Consider the following 26,212-nt stretch of genomic DNA (forward strand, 5'->3'; position numbering starts at 1 on the left):
CAGTTAACTAATACTACTGTTGTATATATACCATAAAGCTTCATAAACTATAATTTTAGCAATCCATGACAAAAACTTGTGTACGTGAACATTCTAGATAACCTTCCTCCATTTAAAAATCTCTATTTATTTAAACTTTTTGTCTCCATTTTTAATAAATACTTACCTAAGAGTAGTTAGTATTGTTTGATAATTCTGCATTTACCTTTATGATACTACTACTTAAGGCGGTATGGTGCCGTGTTTGATTGCACAATCTCATTTAAATCCTGGCCCCATCTCTTACTAGCTCTATGACAAGATTCCTCATCTGTAAAATGGAGATGAAAATAGAACCTACCTCATAGGTTTTTTTGAGGATTAAAAGAATTAATGTTTGTAAAGAGCAATGGTAGTATTTATGACTGACACATAGAAATTTCTGTGTTTGTTAAATGAAAAATCCTGCCTTCTTTTCATTTGTTGTTAGACCTACATGGAAAGTCATCATTGGACTTTATGGGTGAGATGAGAGATGGGAGGTCTGAGAGCAGCAAACCGTAGAAGGTGCCACAGGCCATTCTCAAGCTGCTGCCTACTTGCAAAGAACATGAGATAAGAAGGATGAAGTAATGTGATAAGGAATGTTTTGTGCTATATTGACTACTCATGTTACAAAATGTGCTTCTACATCATGTAACTTGCATGGCCAAATGGCTAGTACATTTTATTCCTCTGCTGATTTGATAATTCTCTGCAAAGAGGAATTTAGAATCTAACATGATTTTTCCTAACAAAAAAACAAAAAAACTTAATTAGGCCCTTTTTATTCGATATTTTTAGGTCATATAAATTTTAGAAACACTGTATTTGTTTCAGAGAAGAAGAGCAGAATTCTTAGAAATTGTGGCTTATTTTATACATATATGCATTTTGCTTCTCCTGAGTTCTTAAAACGTTTATTGTAATGAGTTGCAAATGAGCTATTCGAAATTATATCCTAGGTGTGTGGCAGGAAAGCCTGTAGTCTGTGAAAATTTCAAGGACCAGGTTACTGTTTTGTGAAGGATGTTGTATGGTCAGGCCACTCAAGATGGCTGTTCTCTTGCTCTCTGTGCATCCCCTGCTCTACCAGTCCCTGCTTCACTCACATGACTATCCAATCCTCTGAATCATAGGGCTTAATCAGTAACTGCCTATGTGCTTGCCCCCTGCCCCAGCTGCTGGTTTCCCTGGTAACTGATGAGCCAACCTGACGTCAATTCCCCCTATAAATGGTAGCCTTCTCCTCCCCCAAGTAGTGAGGATTGCTGCCATGTTCTGTCTGCCATCTGCCAGACATGGTAGGGTGCTGCTCCAGGACCCTTTGTTTTGGACGTGTAAGATCTCCTGTCCAATAAGCCATTGATGTCTCTGTCTCTGTCGCTGGGCTCTTTCTTTGGTCTCAAGCCTGGGCAACTACAAGGCTTGCAGTCCTGCTGATGCAGCCCAACAATTGGCGAGTCAGCCAAGAGGCCAAGGAGACTCCTGTGAGCACCAAGATGTCAGGAACTAAGGACTGGGAATGGAAAGTTGAGGGGGTACCCCAGAGGTGGCCGTCCACTAGCATGTGGGGTCCTGTGGCAGCTGAGCACCATGTCTTTCTCTCCGATTATACTGATGATATTCCATTAACCTTAGAGTCTTTTTCCAGTTTAAAAATAGCAGCCCTGTGTCTGTGGCTCATCTGACTGCATGGGGGTGGCTGGTGAATACAGACAAAACACAAGCACCTGGATTATCTGTCAAATAATTGGGTGTTATCTGGTCGGGTAAGACAAACATAGCCCCAGCCCACCACCCCGAAACAATAAGCCATTGACACAGGCTTTAGGGTTATTAACTCAGGGACAGGCTTGTGAAATGGACGTGGCCAGTTACCTGGAAGGGTTTGGTTGGGGCTTGTGGCAATGGCAAAATAATAGGTGCCCTTGGACTTCTGGCCCCAGCTCTGGAAGGGGGCAGAGCCAGGATACAGTGTGATGGAACAGCAGCCATGTGCGGCCTACAGTGCCTTACAACAGGTGGGAGACATTACAAAAGGCCTACCCGAGTCATCAACAAGGAAAACCACATTTTGTGGTCTAGAACAGCTATGCACGCTATGCAGGATGCCCATGGACATTGAGAGTGACCAAGGAACCCACTTTACTGGCCATGAAGTTCAGAAATGGGCTGATAAAAACACCATACACTGGCGTTTCCACCTGCCTTAAGACCCCACCACTGCCGGGCTGATCGAAAGGAGGAATGGGCGACTTTAACAACAATTGAGGCTCCCAACACATGGACACACCCCAGGAGCAATCGTCCCAGTGCCTACGCCACGTCAACCCGGAGGCAACTAGCCCACATCGTCCAAGTTCAACTGTTGACCATGGAAGGACCACCGCCAGCTATTGGTCAGGACAACAACTCGCTTCTGCCCTGGCCACAGGATCTATGCCCAGGGGAAGCCACTACGGAAAGGCCCTGGCACTGGCAGGTAAGCCCCCGGTGGTTTGAGTTTGCTGCCCTGTGGGCAACAGGATTAGGAAGGGACTTGTAGGTTTCACCTGTCTTCTGCCTGGCCCCAGCCAAGACTACTGAGGTGATTAATCCGGGCCCTACTGAGAAAGGCACCGCTGTGTTAACCCTGTGGTCTGTTGTTACGCCGCCTCTCCCGGCCTCAGCACCGGCTGTGGGCGCTGAGGGCGGACAGGCGGGATGGTGCTGCCAGCCAGGACCAGACCACAGGCAGGGGTGGTGTTATCTAGAACGCTGTTACTCCTTGTAGTTCGCTGAACGGCCATGATCTTCCCGGTATTGTGCCTGTTAAACATCTCACATTTCGTCCCTGGTCTGAGCGGAGGGGGGGATCTGTTCCTACTGGGCAGCAGTGGTGGCCTCACTGAAAACAAGTCTGACTGCTGGGTTGACAGTGAGATGCTGTCGTCGTCCCCCTCTGGACTTCATGGACACCCGACATAAGCGCCAGGCTTCCTGCGGATACTCCTTAGCTGCTGGTGTGTGTGCTGCATTTGCGGCGTCGGGTTGCAGTGCCCCTCTACACACCTGGCCCCAGGGGCACTGCGGAAGAGGGGCAGACCCAGATGGTTAGGGCCATGCAGGGTGCGTGGGGATGGCGTGTGGTCAGCCCCTCCAGATGGCTCTTCTCTTGCTCTCTGTGCGTCCCCTGCTCAGCCAGTCCCTGCGTCACTCCCGTGACCATCCAATCCTCTGAATCATAGGGCTTGATCAGTAACTGCCTACATGCTTGCCCCCTGCCCCAGCTGCTGGTTTCCCAGGTAACTGATGAGCCAACCTGAAGTCAATTCCCCCTATAAATGGTAGCCTCCTTCTCCCCCAAGAAGTGAAGATTGTTGCCATGTCCTGCCTGCCGTCTGCCGGACGCGGTGGACCCTTTGTTTTGGACGTGTAAGACCCCCTATCCAATAAGCCACTGACGCCTCTGTCACTGTCTCTGGGCTCTTTCCTCAGTCTCAAGGCCGGGCAATTACAAGGCTTGCAGGCCTGCAGGGTGCAGCCCGATGGATGTCTTCTTGTGGTTAGAATTGTACATTATATGCAGAAAACCAGGCTTCCTGTTTCACCTCCTCTCAGCACTGGGGGGGAAGCAGGCTGTCCTGAACTGCAAACACCTGGGAGGTAATTTGTATCAAAACACTGTAATTTCGTGATGGAAGGTCACATGGCCGCTATTCCAATTTTCTGGGAATCAGAGCTGCTCTCACAGCACTTTTCCCTCTCATCTCCCCATGTTTAGCCCAACACCTCAAGTCCTTTCATAGAGGAATAAAGCAGGCGATTCTAGCCCATTCACTACCTGGGAGGCAGTCTGCACGGTACACGGTGGAGCAGCTGTCACATGGGGCTTGGGGTTTTGGCAGCCAAGATTCTGGCTAAGACTTATTCCAAATCCTCTTAATCTCATCTCACAGGTTTTCATAGAGACAGGCTCAGAAAATGTCCCTTCCCTTCCTTTTTACAGTTAGACTTAAGTTCATACCATTCTTTACTCTTAGTAACCTGCTTTTTCTCCCTTTTCCCCCCCAATATAATAGAAATAACTCTTGAGACAACACTTTACTTTGTCATTGAAATGGAATATACCCTTTTCAATCACCTGCTAGATTCAACTACAGAAATCTGAATTTCTCTAACCTCCTAACCCTCTATTCAGAGAAAGCACTCTCTTTCCTTTGGACTTGGGGCTGTCTGGACTTCTCGTTTTGTAGTCTCCTTTATAAAACCTTTGTAACTCCTGCTTCCTCACCTGCATGTATGAGGAAACCAAAACTTACTTCTAAAGACATGGATTTCCAGTCTTCCAACCAGACACACTGGGTTATTCCTGCTTCCAAATACTGGAATCTTCATCTTTTATTTTTTATAGTCTTTGTTCTTGCTTCTCCCAGAGCTCAGGTGCCTCTCATTCTTCCATTTGCCCAACTCTTTCTCAGAAATTCTTAACGTTCTTTGGATCCTATGGAGACCCTATTGTAAATATAATGGCTATGGACCTTCTTCTCAGCAAAACATTCATTCACATCTCTACAGATGCTCAACATCTGCTAAGGAAAAAGTTTACACTCTGTCTTTAAAGTATAAAGGATTCCATTAGAAATTTGCCACATAAGGAATATATTCAACCAAATGTAGAAGAAAGGCATACTGATTACCTTTATATGAGAAAGGATATAAGTGTGTTTAGAATAAAAGAATGGTCGCAGATGTATTAATTTACTGAGGCTACTGTAACAAAGTAACACAAACTTGGTGGTGTGCATAACAATAGAAATTTATTCCCTTACTGTTCCGGAGACCTGAAGTCCGAAATCAAGGTGTTGGCAGGGTTGTGCTATCTAAAGGTGCTAAGAGGAGATGGACCTTACTCTTTTAGCTTTGGGTACCTTTAGGGATTCCTTGGTTGAGGCTGCATCACTGCAAGCTCTGCCTTCATAATCACATCACCTCTTCTGTCAGTCTCCACTGTTTGACCTTTATAAGGACACTTGTCATTGGATTTAGGGCCCACACAGACAACCCAACGTGTTCTCATCATCTCAAGATCCTTAACTTAATGACCACTACAAAGACCTTTTTTCCACATAAGGTCACACTTATAGGTTCCGGCAATTAGGATGTAGACATAGGATTTTGGAGCCACCACTCAGGGAACAGTAAGCTTCCTGAGGGCAGCTCTTCTGGTAAATATTGAATCTTTAGCTAGACACAGGCTACTGTTCCTTTCAGATCTGGGGATGTCACATCCCCTTCCCAGTTTGATCACATAGATGTTTTTAAAATGGAAAAGAGCATGGACTTTGGATTTAGATAGTGTGACATTTTAGACTAGGCTCCACCAATTTCTAAGCTGTACGACCTTGGAGAAGTTACCCTAACTTTAATTCTCTAATTTTGAAATGGGAGTAATAATACCTACTTCAGAGTAACTGAGGATTAACTGAGATAATGCATGCACAGGTTAGAATGCTTTTGGTTGCCAGCAACTGAATACCTTACAGTGTCTTAAACGGAAAGGCCTTCTTATTAAGTTTAGAGATAAGCTATCCAGGATTGATTTGGCAACTCGGGCTCATGCCATCTTTTGCTCTGCTGTCTCCAGTGTGTGGTAATGGTTCCCCCATGGACACAAAATGGGTGATAAAGCTCCTATTAAAGATGCTGTGGTATATTACCCACCCAGGTCTCCCTTGGGACAAAAGCACTCAGATGGCAGAAGTGTTGGTCTCTGATGGCCTATAGTTGGCTCCCTCTGCAGGAATTGCCCTTGGCTGAAGGAGGTTGTCTCACCCAAGTTTACAGCCACTCCCCGGGAGCAGCTCATATCCAGTGCTGGTCAATGTGGGAGATACAAAATCTTGATCCTCTTCCCTCAATTGGGACAACCCATCAGGGGCATTCCAGCTCCATAGCTCCTGATTGGCTGAGGCTTCAGCAACTGCATCATAGTTCAAATTCTCCCTCTGCCCAATCCTGCTTCCCTGTCTGCTCACAGGCATTGTTCTGGAGAGCACTCCTCACTAAACATCCTGCATGAAAATCTCAGAGTCTCACTATGTGTTTCATGGGCAAGACTATCTGTGATACCAGGGTATAGGAATGGGTCTGTAAAATGGAATTTTAGGAGCTGGGCCACCCATTGGCCAGCTGGCAATGAGCCCCTGGAATGTTGTAGTCATGCCATTGTTACAACTTTTACCAGAGTTGAATTGGGATGTGATACTAGAGGCCAGGAATATACTGGCAGGGGCAATATCTCAGATGTTGCTGATACAGCCAGATGGCAGAAAAAGTTAGGACTGGGCCCAGGACTTAACTAAGAAAAGCAGAGCTCCAAGAAAGATTGAGTTTTCAACCCTGACAGGTCTGCCACCCCAAGGTTAGGGTCCTGACTGATGCATCTGAAATCTTGAATCCTTAGATCTCCCTCAACTCTCTGGACCTTCAGAAGTGACCTAATCCTCCCTGTTAAAAGCTAGCACTGCACTCCTTGCCTGAAGACAATGCAGAGGCTTCTGCCTGGCAAGGAAACACGTGCCCCCTTGAGATGTATCCCCACCTCCCCTCCTGGCTACCAGACCTATAAATAGGATCAATTCACATCATACACTACCCAGAGACATGCTGGGCCTGCTACAGGAGGAAAGGGACTATAGGCCAAAAGAGTGGCAAAGACTCAATCAGTATATACAGGAGCTGGAGGATTATACATGGGACTTGATACTGAGGGTGCTGTTGGGATAAAACCTATCAGACTCAATCAAGGACGAAAAGAAGTGGTTTCCATTTGCATGGGATGGCTCATTGTATACATTTATGGCTTTGCCCTAGGACTACGTGAACTCTCTTGCTATTTGTATATGTGACCTGGACCATCTGGACATTCCTCAGAACATCACATTGGTCCATTGTGTCCATAATATCATGTTAATTGGACTGGAAGAGCAAAAGTGACATTTGTTCTCTGGAGAATGGTAGAGGAACCCATCACAGGCCTACCATATTAGTGAAGTTTTTAGGAGTCCAGTGGTCTAGGGCAAATCTGTCCCACCACCTATTTTTGTACGTTTTAACTGGAACACAGTCATGCCCATTTGCTTATATATTGTCGTGGTGGCTTTTGTGCTACAATGGCAGAGTTGGGTAGTTATAACAGGCTGTTTGGCCCACAAAGCCTGAAATATTTACTCTGGCCCTATATAGAAAATGTTTTTGATCCCTAGTCTTGGGCATTCCAGGACATCCCTTCCAAAATAAAGGACACATTACTGCATTTCAAATTTTCTACCTTGAAGAAGAAAACACTGTGCTTAGTAGTCTCTTCAGGTTTCAGAGGCATCATGTTCCACTGGGATATCCCAATGGGAATATTCATCCAACCCATTTATTGAGTGACAAAGAGGGCTTCCAGTTTTGTGTGGGCCCAGAGCAGTAACAGGCTCTGCAGCAGGTCCAGGCTGGGTACAAATATTCCTGCTACTTGGGCCATATGAATCAGCAGAGCCTGTGCTGTTAAAGGTGTCTCTGATTGTGGAAGATATGGGATTTATGGTAAGTCCCAGCAGGAAAATTACAAGATAGACTCCTAGGATTCTAGAGGAAGTGTATATTGTCTGTAGCAGAGAATTATTGACCATTTGAAAAATAGCTCCCAGTGTGTTATTGGGTCTTGGTAAAGACAAATGTCTGACTAAGGGAAAGCAAGGGATTCTGTGGTGGAGCTGGTTTCTATCAAACCTATCAAGTATTACAGTCTGGCAGCCTAGCAGCAATCCATTGTAAGAATGAGGTGATAGATCCAGGATTAGGCACAAGTAGGGCTACAGGACACAAGAAAGGCATATGGCCCCAACCTCCATGTCATACACCACTGCTTCAGCACCTCTCATGGCTTTAAGACCCACACTCTTCTTATGACAGTGGTGATGGGAAATCCTTCTAACGAATAAAGCTTCAGGAAATGCCCCAAAGGTTCATCTACTTTGGGGGGAAAAAGTGGTTTTAGATAATATATATAAACTCATGGGCAGTGGCAAATGCCCTGATTGGTTGGTAAGGATTCTGAAATGAGAAAGACTGGAAGACTGGGGAGAAAAAAAGAGGCTTGTGAATGGATCTGTGTATATTAATCATGTTTTTAATTTTCTGTATTTTTTTTTTTTTTTTTGGCTGTGTTGGGTCTTCGTTTCTGTGCGAGGGCTTTCTCTAGTTGCGGCGAGCAGGGGCCACTCTTCATCGCGGTGCGCGGGCCTCTCACTGTCGCGGCCTCTCTTGTTGCGGAGCACAGGCTCCAGACGCGCAGGCTCAGTGGTTGTGGCTCACGGGCTTAGTCGCTCCGCGGCATGTGGGATCCTCCCAGACCAGGGCTCAAACCCGTGTCACCTGCATTGGCAGGCAGATTCTTAACCACTGTGCCACCAGGGGAGCCCAATTTTCTGTATTTTATGTTTTGACATCTTGGGGGCCTTAAAGACCCAGGGAGAGATTGCTCCTCCCACAGATAGCTAGTACCTAAAGAGAGAAAACAACTTACTTGACAGCATGCCTCTCATATGCAAGTCAACCACCTTCTTATTGAACAATCAAACACCAAACCAATACTTCCCTTGCCCTATGCCAACCCAAGGCCAGGAACCAGAGAGCTAGAGATAGCCCCTATGCCCCCAAAGCCTGCTGCAATTATTCAAACCATCCAACCTTAAACTATTTACTCTGCCCTGCCTTGTCTTTCCAGCGGTTACCCCAACAAAACCTAGGCTTTCCCCTAGCTTCTGCTTCTGCCTCCTAACCAAAACCTGATGTTTCCATTGTGGCCCTGCATGGCATGGCATGACCCCTCTTCTCAGGAAATGTAGGTAATAAATTCTCTTTTAAGTTAAAACCTGGGCACAAGTCTCTGTAGGAGTGGTCATTAAATGTGAATATTTTTGTATTGCATAATATCTACCAAAGGGCATCAACCATGGAGGAGGCACTGGCCAATCAAGTAGACAGAATGACTTGGCCAGTTGATGTCAGTAGGCCTCTGTCATTGGCAATCCCAGTGCTGGCACAATGAGCTCATGAATAGAGTAGTCATGGTGGCAGGGACGGGGGCTCTGCATGGACCCAAAAGCATGGAATCCTGCTTTCCAGTACTGATCATAACTGTTGCTAACAAATATCCAACTTTCTAGTGGTAGATACCAATATCAAGTGAGATCTTTATGGCACAAATCCTTGAGAAGACTAATCAGCTACTTGGCAGCAAATTGAATACATAGATTCTTTTCACTCTGAAAGGAGCAGTGACTCATCTTAACTAGAATTGATATATATTTTGGATATGTTTCCCTTTCCTGCCAATGGAGGCTCAGCCAGCAGCACTGTCCAAGGGCTTACACATTAATCTTGCATAACATTACTCAGACTAAGGGACCAAAATGCCTATTTTAAAGGAGATGTGGCAGTTTGTAAATGACCGTATGATCCACTTGTCCTAGCACATACTGCACCATCCAGAAGCTGCTGGCCTGATAGTGATGGAGTGGTTTTTTAAAGGCATAACTGGGGCTCCAGGTTGGGGATGAACTATGTGATGATGGGGTATCATCCCCCAGGATGTAGTACATTCCCTAAACACTTGATTCTTATATGGTGCTATGCCTCCCAAAAGTAGAACACGTGGATCTTGTAAACAAAGTGTAAAAATAGAAATGGCCCCACTTACCATCATCCTAGTGACCCACTTGGGAAGTTTGTGCTTTCCCATCCCCTCAACTCTAGACTCTGTTTGTGTAGAGGTCCTATTCATAGAGAGGAGATACTTCCACCATGGGTTTAAAGTGCGAGTAGTTTAAACTGAAAGCTATGGGGTTGTACAATAAGCAAATTTGACAATTCTCAAGAAAGGCAGCTGTTTCCAGCCCACTACACAGCCAAGAGAGAATCATAATCAGACTGAAACCATAGGACATTTATGAAGGGGAAATGACATTGTAAAACATGACAATGCTGTGAGTTTTAATTGAATGATGGAAGAAAAGCAGTGACACATATAAGTCAAATAATTGGATTCTTAGAAAATCAAAGACATTGAGTGCTGAAATAAACTTCTAGTTGAACCTTTTATTTTACTTGGGAGGCAGTTGAAGCAAGAGAGGTTAAGAGGCTTGTACAAGGTCTTATATAGATAAGTCGGCAGTGGATCCAGGACTAGAACACAGGTCTCCTGACCCCTAGTCCAGTGTTCCCTTCCTCTTCTGTGGATTCAAAGCTCCAGTTTTCCCTTTTAACTATGTGTGGATTAGGCCAGTGTTAACTTACTCTGCATTGTACATGCACACCATACAGAAGGCTGATGAATAGCCTACAGACATTCTGGTGGCTGGGAGAAGTCACGTTAGCATTAAAAATTTGTTATAAAATCAGCCCAAATAGACAATTAGACAAACTGATGTCAACCTAATTGGCTCAAATTAATGCAGATCTACTGAGAGTTTTTAAAATTTTATTAAAAAAATTTTTTTGCTGTTTATTATTGACCCACACGCCTTCATTAAAATCACAAAGGTATCAGAGGTCTCGCTTTCCTTTGTCTCACAAAACCATTTTGAATGTCATTGAATGTTCATTTTGGATTAGGAAGAGGATGTATTTAGAATGCACCAAATGCCTCAAACTAACTTCTCTACGTCTTTGGGGACCAATAAAAGCTTATATACATTTTGCTGAGCACATTTCCCTTAACTCAGCATAACAATTTTTCATGGAGCTTAAATTATGCAAGTTTTTTCCTTTTATGTGCCTTTATGAAGATAAAGCATCTAGAACCACCCAATATCCAAGGACCTAAGAAAGTAATTATTTTATATTTCAGTAACATTAGGGTGCATCAGATGAACAGTATTGGAGTTTAGCATGTGTTTGTTAATTCTGGGACTGGGCTGGGTTTAAAATATAGTGAGATCATAGTAATAAAATCACACTTTAAAGCACTCGTCATGTAATACTAATGACTGTACAATGTACTCTCAATCAATCCTCCATCAACCTTATGAGAATCTGGTACTATGGAAGGATTGCTAGCTTCCCCCTAGTATCCATCCTCCTGTCCTTGTTTAGCTGAATACCTGGCTGCCTGAAAGAAAGACTAGATTTCCCAGCCTTCCTGGAAGCTAGGTATGGCCAAATGACTAAGTTCTGGTTAAAGAGATGCAAGTGGAAATGCTGTATGCAACTTCTCATAACAGGTATCTTTCTCTCCTCCTCCTCCTCCTTCTTGGCTAGGATACAATTGTGATACTGAAGCTTAAGCAGCCATCATGGACCACATAGGAAGCTATGTGTTGAGGATGGTAGAGCAAAATTCTAGAAGACTGGGACCCAATGATTATGGAGTAGCCATACCAACTCTTATCTGCTTACCTTGAGACCTCATATATACTGTAGAGAAATTCTGTCTTGTCTCAGTCACTGTTATTTGGGTTGTCAACAAACTAATCCTAACTGATACACTGGAGCTGTCTGTCCTGAGATGTACTGTAAGTATAAAATACACAGTGGATTTTGAAGACCTGAAGAAACGATTGTAAAGAACATCATTAATAAGTTTTATATTGATTACATGTGGAAAATGGTAATATTTTGGATATACTGGGTTAAATATATTCTCCTGTTTCCTTTCACTTTTTAAAATGTGACTACTAGGAAAATTTAAATTGCATATGTGGCTCATGTTTATATTTTTACTGGACAGTGCCAGGCTAGTGCTGCTTTGCTCTCTCTATCTGCACTAGAGAATAGATGAGGTACCTGAGGCTAAGAGGAGCCGTACAACTTACCCAAGTTCCCATGTCAAGTCAATGATGGGGCTGGATTCACGCTCAGAATTATCTGGAGCAGCCCCAGTGCTTCCACCATTGTACCACAGTGCTTTTCAATTGGTGTCACTGGGTTCTGGCACAGCAGAGAGGATACTGGCCCGAACATTCATTTTTTTTTTTTTTTATAAATTTATTTATTTTATTTATTTATTTTTGGCTGTGTTGGGTTTTCATTGCTGCGTGCGGGGTTTCTCCAGTTGCCACGAGTGCGGGCTACTCTTCGTTGCGGTGCGCGGGCTTCTCATTGCGGTGGCTTCTCTTGTTGCGGAGCACGGGCTCTAGGCACGCAGGCTCCGTAGTTGTGGCTCGCGGGCTCTAGAGCACAGGCTCAGTAGTTGTAGTGCACGGGGCTTAGTTGCTCCGCGGCATGTGGGATCTTCCCAGACCAGGGATCGAACCCGTGTCCCCTGCCTTGTCAGGCGGATTCTCAACCACTGCGCCACCAAACATTCTGAAGCCCCAAACATTCATTCTTAAAGGCAGGAACTGCTGGTTGCTTGAAGAGTTTTACTGCGCTTTCCTCAAAATACATTTATATTCTGATAAATTTTATAGTCTTATTTTCAAATTGTCTATTTCCCAGTATACAAAAATAGAGTATAATCCACTTTACTTATTCTGTGGAAGAAGGACATACTTTTTATTTGGAGATTGCCTGGCATCCCCAGCTTTTGTGATTTCTCCCTAAAGACAACTGTAAACAGGAACACCCGGTCCAACTAAGGTAGAGAGACATCAACCCAGCTACCTATTGTGGGTAGCCAAAAACTGCTCTTGCTTTACTCACAGGGTCCTCCATTATTCTGCCCCTGTGTTAGACTAGACACTATTTTCTTGAGGTTCACAGAGACACGGCAGCCACAGTCACCAAATGAGCCTGGATGTGATCATTTTAATCTCTTTCTCTCTGTATAGAACTGCCTGTACTGGCCAGAAATGGTACACAAAATACTTAATTGCCTACAGAGCTACAGCATGAAGCTAACAAGCTGCTCATTAATGCACCCATGGCACGCTCTCTCCTTCTTGTAGATTCTGTTCCTGGTTTAGAAGCAGAATTAACAAGTTTTTTTCTAAGAGGCATATCAGTCCTATAGCAGTCAGGTATTTGAACATTTAACTTCATCTTGCAAATCATTACAGAAAACACTTAATGGCTCTGTGCCCAGACCTGACCCCTGCAGATCTCATTTGTAATGACCGTCAAAGACAGATGGATCACCATCAGCAAGGACTTTTTGCATTCGGCCTCTAAATATGGGAGCGGTTGGGCAACTCCAGGTCATTAGACTTTTTCAAATTAAATTCCTTCAAAGATATATTTCACTAATGCAATAGAAGGACATTGTGTGCCTCTGACAGTGGATGCTAAGCTCAGAGGGACAAATTCCTGCTCACATAGGATATTTGTCGAGGACAAAATGAAGAGACTGCTACCAACTGGTCTCTTTTTCATTGTCATCCTGTCCATTAGGTATCAAAAAATGATGCTTAAGCCTGCTGCACATTCCAACGCAATATGCCAGCATGTTTTCTTTTCAGCTAAATCTACATGCAATTTCTAGTTCCTGAATTAACTTACTCTAAGGAGGCTCTTTGTGTGTGTTCTTTGTTTTAGATCAGAGTCCAGTTAGTGTAAAAGGGCGCAGCTGCTGGTTGCAAGATATTAGGGAAGTAAAGAGACTGTAATAAATTGGAGCTTTCGGCCTCACCTAGAAGAACACAGATGTAGTTGTAAAAACATACACATACTTCACTGGCCAAAGGAAAACACGTCAGCTTAGATTCTACTGAAAAGCAACCAGTTTGTGACCTTGCCTATAAATCAATTCATTAAATGTCCTTTGTAGAGTCTGGATCTGAGGTTCAAATGTGGGGAGGGGAGGTGGAGTGGCAATTACTTTTTAAAATCCCTCGTGATTCCGATATCCTGTCTGCCCCTCTGGTTGAGAATAATCAAATTCATCATTAAACAGTTTTCACATAAAATATATTGGCATCAAGGCAAGCTCATTCCCACTTATACTCATGAATTGCTTCCTTATGTAGCATGCGTTTTTGCTGTTTGTTGCAGACCCAGATCACATTAATAGAAATCCAGTGTGATCTGAAAAGAAATCAGACATCTCTGGTTTTACAGCTGTCTGGAGACAAAGGCTGACTACCTGCTGAATTTCAAGTACTTCCAGCCTCTCTCTATGGCCTATTTTGATCACACTGCTTTTCCCTGGATGGGGTGGGGGAAGGAGGGAGGGAGGAAAGCACCTTCAGATATTGCCAAGGCACTCAGGCCTGCCTGTCAGAGGCCTTTATTCTGGGTATAAGAAAGGCAGACTATCTTTAATTTGCTAATTTTGCCTGAAAGCTGTCAACAGAGACTGAGGAATGATTTGATTTTTTTTCAGTTTGCTTTTCAATTAAGATAAATTCCTCTCCTTTTTTTTTTTTTTCTGACAAGCATTTATAGAGTAGTCCAGGTCTAAAGCTTAGTTGAGTTAGGTTGGGGGTAGTGAACAAGGCTTCTAACAGCTGTGAAAGGTGACTGTGATAAAAAATATCCAGAGACTGAAGGGAATGTGAGCCCAAGTTCAAATCTAGAGAAAAATACAATACATAGAGAAGATACATAGAGAAAAATACACACTTTCAGTGTCATTTTCTCCAAGTGTTCAACAGCCGGCTGACAGTGGTAACAGGAAGTTGTCCCCTAATACCCCTTTTTCTTTGTCTACAGAATAATGGGACTTCTGAATTTTAGTTGGGCCCATCGGTTCTAAGAAACAAGCCTCCCTTGCAGCTTAGATATGGGAATGTGACTGAATTTTGGATAGCAAAAGATAAGAGGAAGTAATACTACTTCTTACTACAATTCCTTGGAAGTGTTCTTAAAGGAAGGAGGTATGTTCCTTTTCTCTTTTCTTCTTCCCACTAGTTGGAATTCAAGTGGTGATGGTGAGAGCTGAAGCAGCCATCTTGGGCTGTGAAATGATTCTGGGAATGAATAGCTGCATGATGGAGCAAAAAGATAGGAGGAACTTATTTCCCTAACATCATGGAGGGCCTTACCATCCTTAGCCCCTCTACCTGGACATTTACATAAAGAAAAGCAAGCTTCTGTTTTGTTTACATTACCTGGCAGGGTAGTGAGGGAGGCAATTTTTTTTTATCATTCACAGCCAAATCTTTTCCAAACGAATACAGAAGGAATCAGGGAGATGCACAGAAGCAGGGCTCGGACATCCCTCATGCTATCCTTTTGAAGTAGAGAGGGCTCAAACATCGTCACTATTTCACTTGTGGAAAACTCCTTCAGAGAGCTTAAGTTCTTCCTTCCATCTTCTTTCTGTATGATCTTCTGTCCCTTCTTTCCAACCCAGGTCTCCAGCAGGTGTAGTCCTCATGTTTTACCACTATCACACCTCGCAGTACTTTACTATATTCTGCCTTTTGGTCTTATGTGTTTTGTAGACTGTGAAAACTTGGGGATGGAGAATGTCTCTTTTGCAAATCCTTCTCCCACTTATGCAAAACAAAGCATTACTTAAGTTTCAGGGAATTCCCTGGCAGTCCAGTGGTTAGGACGCCGCACTTTCACTGCCGGGATCAATCCCTAGTTGGGGAAAAATGTGAATTAATTTGGAATACATTTCTGAACCCCACTCACTATACCATTTCCTCTGTTTCTTTTCACTCTCATCTTCTTAGACTTTCTTTTCTTTAGAGAAAATATCTCCATAGGGGACTGAATTATAACACTCTCTAAAATAAGGACTATTAACTTGAGGAGGGGAAAGAGGGAACTCTGGGGAGTCCATCAACTCTGCAAAGTTTTGTACGTGGGAATATGAGCTTTCATCTGGATGGAGGGTCCAAAGCTTTCATCAGAATTTCAAAAAAAACCCCACAACACCCCTTCCCCCACTGGGCTACAGCAAAAAAAAAAAAAAAAAAAAAAAAACTTTGGCTAAAATTACACCTAAACTTTGTTGTTGGATGGGGGTAAGGAATAAGGCCTAATAGACAATTCAGTTCATAAAGACGATAAATCTACATATAGATTTATATGTTTTCGATATCTAACGTTTATTTTTTAAAGAAGGCTTAACTTTCTCTCCATGGTTTCAAGGAGTTACCTTAATCCTTAAGCCCAACCGAAGAGGCAACCAAACTGAAAAGATCAAAAATAAATACACTGGGAATAAACTGAAGCAATGCTTTATTGTGACCACAAAGCACCAATTCAACAAGGCATTGACACACAGAGATTGAACAAATGTCTCTTTGAACAGAGATGTAGCAAGCCCACTTTTTCAAGTTCTTAAAAACAAGTACTCAAATTGGAAATCAAACAAAGCATCAGAGCAATTAAAAAAATATTACACCATCATGAAGGAATATATATATAAAAATATTCTGTACTAGTAACAAGGCTTTTCAATCTATAACTCTTGGCAAATTTCTTCAGAAACAAATTATTATAAATACAAACCATAAAGTGAAAAAAAAAATGCTTTCTTCAGAAACAAAGAACCAATTTAAAAGCAGATCTATGCAGAAAATACCATTACCCCCATGAAAGCTAGCTGAAGATGGATGGATGTCCCCAAAATACAACAGAGTTTTCTCTTTTCAGAGCTACAGTCTGCTCCTGAAGGGGCCATGATGCATGTCCGTTTCAAACATCGCAGCATATCCCAGTGAAACCTTAATAAGGTCAAGTGGAGGACCCTCTACAAAAAAGGGTGTCGGCAATTCCATCCAAATAACACAAGCTCTAAGGAGCAGAGGAATTCAAGGGGGGCACAATCCCTTTCTCTTTTCTCCCCCTCCCCAAGTTCTTGCTTTTGACCTCCCCACATCTGTAACTGAAAGATGCTCATACCATTCGATTCTTTTTTCAGGAATTTGGGAAAGCAAACTATGAAGAAAATCCTCTTTGTGGGGAGGGCTGTCTAATCTCATCAAAAATCATTCTATTTGACAAACTCCACAAGGTAAACCATCCTGTCAACATGTCCTTGCTCCTCCTGGCTGAGTTCAGGTCAGCCGATGGATTGCCTAGTCTATCCAATAGGATAACGTTTCATTTGATTGAAATTCTTTACATATACACATGTATGTATTCTGTTTACAAAGTTTCATCACATGAAACTAAATTATGTCATTATGTATTTTTTGAGGTCCAAGACCCCAATTTGACTATACTATGAAGAGTTGTTCTTTAAATGCTTTGTCTGCAGAGGCTTTACATGATACTCATAGATTTTCAGAGCAGGCCCCAATTTTAACTGAAGTCCTGTCAACACATCATTTCTTGTCATCAGTAGCAGGGATTTTCCATCAATTTCCTATAATGGAAGCAGAGGGTAAAGCTCAAGGATAATGAAGAAAAAAAGGAAGGTCAAAGGAAGAAGTCATATTGCTTGTCTCCACGCTAAAAACATTATTTTTTAAATAGTGCCAAAAATGGAATCTTCTAGTTTTATCTTCCATCTTTTACATTTATTTTGGAGTTAAATATAATCTATAGCTGATCTTGTTTTCAAGATCACATCACAAATGTTGCATCTTAAGAAACTGACAGCAAGCTTGGAGTATGTACCCTGAAGGATCAAAGATGTTCCTTCTGAAAGGAATAATGACACTTTCCACTTGTAAAATCTATTGAAGTTTATGCAGAATTTTTGTCTAATTCCAAAACAAACCCTATAAATTAGGACACGCAGGGACTGCCATCTTAATTTTATAGGCAAACCAAGAATCAAGGCAAGAGGTTAGCCTGCCCAAGAATTTAGGAAAGGGTGGCACAGAATTTGAACTCCCATCTGCCTACAGCCAAAGCCGATGTTCTTTTCATAACTCACTTCTGTTTCTCTTGACACTTAGAAGTAAATATGTGCTGTCTAGATGCACCAATGGGGACCAGAGCCTTGGGTTTTCTGAAACCTTTTCAATCATAACAATGGGCACTGGAAAAATGACTTACTCTCTGTGAACTTCTTTCCTGTCCTTTAAAAGGAGAACCATCCTGCCTCAACCTGAATATCAACTTTCATGCTACCCCACTTCCTCTCGGTGGAGCCTCAAGATTCCAAAGAAGGTAGCGAGGGGCACAGCTGTGCCCACCACAAATCCCCCCCCCCCCCATTCTCCTCTCAGTCCACTCCCCACTCCTCTCAAGTACCCAACCAGGTAGACTTCACTCCAGGTACCCTGGAGACTACAAACCTTTGGAATGAAATAAAAATGGGCTTCTCGTGAAAGAGATAAGGACCCCAAATACAGAAAGTCTATAGTTTGAAAACCTTTGGAAAGGATGCACTGAGAAGAGTGCCGAATACCACCTTCTTTTTGTTATTGTTTGTTGTGGGGAGAATCTGAGCTGGTTCTTAGGAAACCTGGGTTCAAGAGATGGACCAGCTGCGCATGCTCAGTAAGCCTCGACACAGCTGTTCATGATTTTACCCACCTCCCCCATTGATGGACAGACAAGGAGACACTGTGTGCAACTGCAGTTACATAAAACTGTGACTCCCTCCTACACTGTCCCCAAGAGGGCCATTCCTCCAAAGTCTCTCATGTATTTTGCCAGGCTGTGAGGAAGATGTGCTCTGAATGTCTGAGTATGTGGGAGATACAGCGCCGGGCTAGGGGCTGAAGAAACACCCACTTTGTGACCTTAGGCAAGTCCCCTCCTCCTCTGTCTCCTTGGTTGATAATATGGGATATTGGGTTTTGACAGGATTTCATGAGATACCACCCTTGCAAGTGCTCCCTGACCTTTGTGTTACACAATCACACGTCAGTATTCCTGGACAGACCGCAGCCCTCATTTTACAATTATTTAAGGACAAAGGAATTGACTTTTCAATCCTAAAGTATCTTTTTCTATGTAGGCAGCTAGTATCCCAAAGACTGTCCATCAGTAAAACCTGCAAGTATGAGAGTTGGAGAGGAGCCCTGACACCTGGAAACCACCGCAGCAGCTCTGAAGGCATCGTGAGGTCACAGGAATCTGAATCGCAGGTTACATCAAAGCTCATGCTCTATCTTACACGCTGAGATGAATAGTGATTCACTCAGGCTGCTTCAAAAAACAGCAAAGTCCTTCCTGCTCTCCATCTTTCCTTTGCTGTTGTTTGCTCATATTTAACTTACCACATATTTTAAACGGGGACCAGGAGGAGATGCCACTGCTTTCATTTCTGCACAAGAAAACTTCCTTGACTAACTGCAAATGAATTTTTTTTTACATCTTTGTTGGCAAAAAGTCCTTCTACAACTCAGCATTTCTGTCAAAAGCCAAGTACGTCTGTGAAAAATGCTGAAATTTGGATTTTATTTAAGACAAAATGGAAAATCATGTTTCATGCTCCAATTTGATTTTCCTTTGTTTGGTAGCTACACTGCCGTTCACCTCAGATGAGGGTTGGTAAAAGAAAGCTCCATCTGGAATTCCTCATTTAAAAATTTTTGAAATGAATATAATTCATATATACAACAAAACTTTCCTCTTAAACCATGACTATGGCAGCTCAGATGAATGGGAGTGGAGATGGCATAATGGAAATGGGAGCTTCCAGGTCAAACAAACTGCAGTCTGAACCCTGTCTCCACAACTTATTCTGTGGCTCTGGGTAAGGGACTTAACTTCCCTGAGCCTCAGTTTCCAAACTTGTATAATGGAAATAACCCCCTGAAGAATTTTGGAGGTTAAAAATGATTAATTCATATCAGGCACCTAGCACCGTGTCTGACATATAGGACGTTCTCAATGACTACTAAGCGGAAATGTGTAGGCTTTGAAAGAACTGGGATGTGTTCCAATTCCAAATCCATCTTCTGTTTCTTTTCTGGAAGTATGTCCCCTGCCTGAAAGCTACCCTTTGCCAGAGGGATGCAGGAATATTCTTGTTCAAGTTCAGAAAATTCACTGAGATTAAAAAAGTTCAAAGACTACATAAAAATGTGTCTCATAAAAATCGCAAACATAGGAAAGTTCCTTGATTAAGAAAGCTAATCATTTGTTATGTAATTTCTAGAAAAGCTTGCAAGGCAAATGAAATCCAACTTTTGCCAGTCAGCATGGTATACTAGGATGCGTGTGAGACTGGAAATTGGAAGACAGAGGTTTTAATGCAGACTCCATCAGTAACTTTCCACAAGGAACCACTTCTCTGGAGCCTAGTCTGTGTATAAATGAAGGAGTTGGAGTGTGACCAGATCCAGTTAAACAAACAAACGAAAAAATCCCATGATTTTTCATTAACAATCCAAAATTCAAAACAAAAATATAATTCACATCTTGGGATTTTGTTTACATTTCTGTGTTAAGGGATAATTGTTTGTTAGTTTCAGTGAAACTTTTTACATTGCTTCTGTCTTCTGTCTTCATGTTAGAAAAGCCAAGTGCCTGCTGGGCAATAATACTCAAAATGCTTGCCTACTTAAGTTCCCGAAAGTACTCATGCATGGAAGTAAGGTTTAGAGATGACAGGTGTAAATTTCCAAAGAGGCCAAGACCCTAGATCTAAAAATAAATGAGTAGAATCCGTAGATGTTATAGCTCAGTAGATAAGCATGTGTTTCAGAGTAAGACACTATCTTATTGCTTATTAGGTGGGGCCTGGGGCTAGTTACTTAATCTCTCTAAGCCTCATTTCCTTATCTATATGGGGTGGGGGGTGCGGGAAGTAGCTACTGTATCTCACTGCTGAAAAGATCATTGAGATAACACATGAAGTAGAATTCCTGACTTCTACTGAGCGGTCGATAAATCCTAGCTATTTTTTAAAGTATATTTAAAAAATCTTAACCCATTTACTTTTCACTCTTTCTCTGACAACTTTACATAGGTGTAAAGTTGTCACAATACATAGGTGACTCTTTCAATTAAGCTTAATTATGATATGGTCCATTGGAAATGGGGAGAAAGAAGAGGTGGGAAGAGAAGAAGCAAAGAGAAAGAGGCTAGGAAGAGAAAAAGAGGGCCATCAAGAAAGAGGCAATGGATAATAACAAGGTAGGGCAGGAAAAAGAAGTCAGGAAGAGGAGTCAGTGGGATTTATAATGGTAGGGCCCTGCAAATGTCTCAGAAGGCCATATCTGTGGTGGCCTCTACTGTCCCAAAGAGAGTACAGGAGAAAAGAAGGCTCAATTTAGAATCAGAAGACTTGGGCTGGAAGCCAAACTCTGCTGCTTCCTAGTTCCTGTGGAGCATCTGGCCCATTATTCCCTCCCTCTGTGAAATGAGAAATTTGTACTAAGCTGACCCCTGTCCATTCCAGTTCAACACACTCTCAGATTCCAGTTCTGTCTTTGATAAGCATCAGACTCACCAGCCTCACAGCAAAGTCTCCCCGTGGAAGAACACGGCAGCAACTCCTTACCAGTGGCGTGGAGGAATCCGATGAAACAGGCGTTCTTTTCCCACTTCAGTCTTCCGCCTCATATTTTCTAGAACTTTCTTTATAACAACTTCCTTGCCATTCACTATCTGGCTACAAGTGGTGACCAGGTTGAAGTTTCCCATTCCACTGCTTACAAAAGGTACAAATGTCGCAGAGGAAGGGGAATTTGGTCCAGAGCCCAGGGATACAAAAGTGGAAAATCCTGTGTCCAGTATGGGGGTCACATAAAAGAAGGAGGAGTGGAACCTCCTGGCCCTACCCACACGGCCACTGGGAAAAGAGTCTCCTGAGAAGGGCTCTTTATCTTCAAAGACATTTTGAAAGCCACAGTGTGGCCTCTCGAACCACAGTTCCCCCTTCAAGTAGTCCTTGTTCCCGCCATCTCCTCTGTTTTCCCTTTTGATGCAATTCCTTCTGGACTTGTCATAGTTGTTGTGTTTCTCAGCACCAGACAAGACTGCATAGGCCTCTGCTACTTGATTGAACTTCTCCTCAGCTGCCTCCCGGTTTTCTGGGTTCTTGTCTGGGTGGACCCGAAGAGCTAACTGGTGATAAGCCTTCTTAGTATCAGAGGAGGAAGCATTTTGTGGCATCCCCAGTACTTTGTAGTAATTCACCATGTTTCTTTAAAGGACTTTTCCTCACCGAGACACAGAGTTTAGTTTCTGAAGAATTTCCATGTAACTTCGGAAAGGAAGATGTTGGACTACTCAAGTCTACAGCAAGACCTTTTGAATCGTATCACATGATTCTTGGGACAAAGGCTCTTCTGGGGGAGAAATTCCTATTTGGGTCTGGTATCCTCTACAATGCCCCAACCCCTTCCCTGACCTCTGCAGCTCGTTGTGGGTGGAGTGACTATGAGCTCAACACTATCAGCCAATGACTATCAGCTGATGCTTTGCTTGCCTTGCAATCCTATTGGTGGAAAATTTGGGGTGGATAATATACATCTTGGAGGGATTTCACCTAGTTTAAAAACCAACACTGAGCAGCTTGTTAACAGAAACTATCTGTGTGGCTCAAAAAGAAGTCTTTACCTCATTTGTTAAAGTAACAATCGGAAGCAACATGGGTCTTGCATTTATATCAGACACAAAATCCATTTCGGCTTATTATGCGGGCTCATGCCTTCAGTAATGTAATGGGTATCTCCCTGTGGATATCTGCTGTGGGCACGAAATGGGTGATAAAGGGGCTCTATTCCAACAAAATCACGTACACATTTCTGATGAAGGAAAGAGATTGAAACTCATGTCATCAAATGAGGAAACTAGGTTACAGAGAATTCTGCCTAGATAAGAAAGAAAGAATAGATTGAAGAAACAGAATTAGAAGTGAAGGCTTCCCATGTATGGTCAGATAAGGCTTCTTCACTTCAGTTGATCTCTTTTTTTTTTTTTTTTTTTTTAAAACATCTTTATTGAAGTATAATTGCCTTACAATGGTGTGTTAGCTTCTGCTTTATAACAAAGTGAATCAGTTATACATATACAATATGTTCCCATTTCTCTTCCCTCTTGCATCTCCCTCCCTCCCACCCTCCCCATCCCACCCCTCTAGGTGGTCACAAAGCACCGAGCTGATCTCCCTGTGCTATGCGGCTGCTTCCCACTAGCTATCTATTTTACATTTGGTAGTGTATATATGTCCATGACACTCTCTTACCCTGTCACATCTCACCCCACCCCCTCCCCATATCCTCAAGTCCATTCTCTAGTAGGTCTGTGTCTTTATTCCCGTCTTGCCACTAGGTTCTTCATGGCCTTTTTTTTTTTTTTTCCTTAGATTCCGTATATATGTGTTAGCATACTGTATTTGTTTTTCTCTTTCTGACTTACTTCACTCTGTATGACAGACTCTAACTCCATCCACCTCATTACAAATACCTCCATTTCATTTCTTTTTATGGCTGAGTAATATTCCATTGTATATATGTGCCACATCTTCTTTATCCATTCATCTGTCAATGGACATTTAGGTTGCTTCCATGTCCTGGCTATTGTAAATAGAGCTGCAATGAACATTTTGGTACATGACTCTTTTTGACCTATGGTTTCAGTTGATCTCTTAAAGTTAGTCTTTTTAAAATTTATCTCTGGACTTAAAGATAGACTAAGTAGCAGTGTCGCATCAGCCAATGCTTTAAAGAATGGCTTTAAAGCTCAAGTGTAGCAAGAGCTGCTCTTTATCCAGGACACACAACTACACATCTCCCAGACTTCCTTGCAATTCGGTGTGGCCGTGTGACCACATTCTGGCCAATGACACGAGAAGGGATGACGTGCACCTCTCTCCAGCCTGGCCCATAAAACCACCCATGTGTACTCCTTCTTGCGCTTTATCCTTACACCAACTGAATGTCAGTGCCCAAGTGATCTTTGAAAGCATCTAGCTGAAGATGACAGAGCTCCCATCAGACTGGGACCTTGAATTACAGTGAAGCAGAACACCTCCACCAACCACCTTGGACTATTTATATTAAGAAACTTCTACTATAGTTAAGCCATTATATCTATTTTCATCTACTTGTGACAGCAGTTGATGTCTACTCTGATACACCAACCATTTCTACAACTTCACCTTCCCTATTAGAACCTAATCTTATAATGTCATCAACCAGAAGAGTCCCACCTCTGCCACACTGAAAGTCCAATATCCTAGTCTATCTCTCACTCCTCCCTCCCATTATACCCACTTTTCCATTTCAACTCCTCTTTCTCCAGGGTAATGACTCCCCTGCAGACTCCTCTTTTGTATCAAATCTGCACCCCCTGGTTGGCCCTTGGAACCATTCTTTTACATGCCCTCTTGAATCACCCTCTTAGGCTATTAGCCCTCCACTGTGCCCGTGCCATAAACACTCCATCCAGGAGCAGTCTAGCAATCAATCCAACTTCTCTGATTCCTACACCTGGTGCAGTGGGGGAAAAAAATCAAGAAACCAAGAAGATGAACACTAAACATGTGCAGTGTACCAGTCTCGACTGGGTCAGGAGAATACATCAACAGTTCTTTTATTTACCGTTGCTCAGCTCTCTCTCCCATTCCCCTAGGTGGCCATTCTTAACCTTCACTGCTCTCCTCTAGTTCCTTATTAAACTTCTACTCATCCTGTCCACTCCAAGCAGAGGAGCTTGCCTCTTGGTTAGCAAAGAAAATAGAAACTGTCAGGAACTCCCTGAATGTCCCTTAGGACAAGGGCCATCTCAGCTGTATCTGCACACACCATTACCTATGCTCCCAGAGCACAGGAAGGACAGAGGAAGATGTCCCTGTCTTGCTCAGAATTAATCCCCAATATATTTTTTTATATTGACCAAATTGAATCTTCATGTATATTACCTGACATTACATTTTATTGCAGTAAAATATATATAACATAAAATAGGCCATTATAACTATTTGTAAGTGTGCAATTCAGTGGCATTAGTGATATTCACAATGTTGTACAATTATTGCCACTGTTTTTTAAACTCTTCCATCACCAAACAGAAACCCCATGAAGCCATAACTCCCTCCTCTCCACTAGCCCTTGATAACCTCTAATCTGCTTTGTGTCTCTATGAATTTGCCTATTTTAGATATCTCATATAAATGGAATCATACACTATTTGACTGGCTTATTTCACTGAGCATAATCTTTTCAAGGTTCATCTATCTTATAGCTTGTATCAGAACTTCACTCCTTCTTATGGCTGAATAACATTCCATTGCATGTTAGGTACCACATTTTATTTATCCATTCATCTGTTCATGGATACTTGGGTTGTTTCCACCTTTCTGTTATTGTGAATAATGCTACAATGAACACTTGTGTACAAGTATCTGGTTGAGTCCCTCTTTTCAATTCTTTTGTGTGGAATTGCTGGGTCATATGGTCATTTTATGCTTAACCTTTTGAAGAACTGCCAAACAGTTTTCTATAGCGGCCACACCGTTTTATATCCCTACCAGCAATGTATGAGGGTTCAAATTTCTCCATATCCTTGCCTCTCCACACTCTTTTGATCTCATCCCTTTCCTTGTCCTCAGGGATTTTGCTTCACTGAACTGTTCTCAATTTCATTCACTTTTAACTTGTCCAATTCTTCTGGCTACTTTCCTGCATGTAAACAAGTTTGAGCATCTCCTCTCTTAGGAAAGAGCTCTCACGTCTTCACGACCCTCCTGCTGCTGGTGCCCCCTCCGCTTGCCTCCCACTCACTCCTCAACTTGGAGGAAAGACTCCTCCACTTTCCAGTCCTCTCCCCTGCCCCAGCTCCCATGAAACTCCACTGTCATTGCCAGACCCCACTGGGCTTCACCTTTTTGAGGTATTTGACCTTGTTAATCATTTCACTTTTTTTGAAACTCTTCCCCTCATTGGTTTCTAGACAACCTTTCACACTGAGTATTTCTCAGATGCTTTTGCCAGTTCCCTTTCTTCTCCTAACAATTGAAACCTGGGTGCTCCCTAGGGTGCTGTCCTTGGCCTTTTTCTTTTCCCCTTTTAAATGCCTGTCTCATCCCCACCCCTTCCTATGACTGCTGATGACTCTCATGTCTCTCTTTCTAGGCCTCGCCCTTCCCCTGAGCTGTCTTCTAGATATATCCACTAGATGCCTACATGCTCTCAAACTGAACGTGCCCCAAACTGTACTCATTCCATCTGTCTTAAAACTGACCTCTTGGGGGCTTCCCTGGTGGCGCAGTGGTTGGGAATCTGCCTGCCAATGCAGGGGACACGGGTTCGAGCCCTGGTCTGGGAGGATCCCACATGCCGCGGAGCAGCTGAGCCCGTGAGCCACAATTGCTGAGCCTGCGCGTCTGGAGCCTGTGCTCCGCAACAGGAGAGGCCGCGATAGTGAGAGGCCCGCGCACCGCGATGAAGAGTGGCCCCCGCTTGCCACA

The 26,212-nt window shown here is 43.0% G+C and overlaps 1 protein-coding gene across 6 annotated transcripts in view; it reads right to left on the reverse strand.

The window, feature by feature from the left end:
- Positions 1-69: 69 nt before the first annotated feature.
- SAMD13 (sterile alpha motif domain containing 13) overlaps positions 70-26,212 on the reverse strand; it is a 65,386-nt gene continuing 39,243 nt past the window's right edge. For 5 of the 6 annotated variants that reach the window (XM_082339505.1, XM_082339508.1, XM_082339507.1 and 2 more), the window contains exon 4: positions 70-17,257. In XM_082339505.1, the coding sequence (XP_082195631.1) occupies positions 17,114-17,257 (144 nt within the window). In that variant the 3' untranslated portion in view covers positions 70-17,113. Of the gene's footprint in view, positions 25,987-26,212 lie in introns of all 6 variants that reach the window. The other variant, XM_082339504.1, reaches the window with a different exon arrangement.

Source organism: Balaenoptera borealis (genome assembly GCF_965194805.1).
Source record: "Balaenoptera borealis genome assembly, chromosome: 1".
NCBI classification, from domain to species: domain Eukaryota; kingdom Metazoa; phylum Chordata; class Mammalia; order Artiodactyla; family Balaenopteridae; genus Balaenoptera; species Balaenoptera borealis.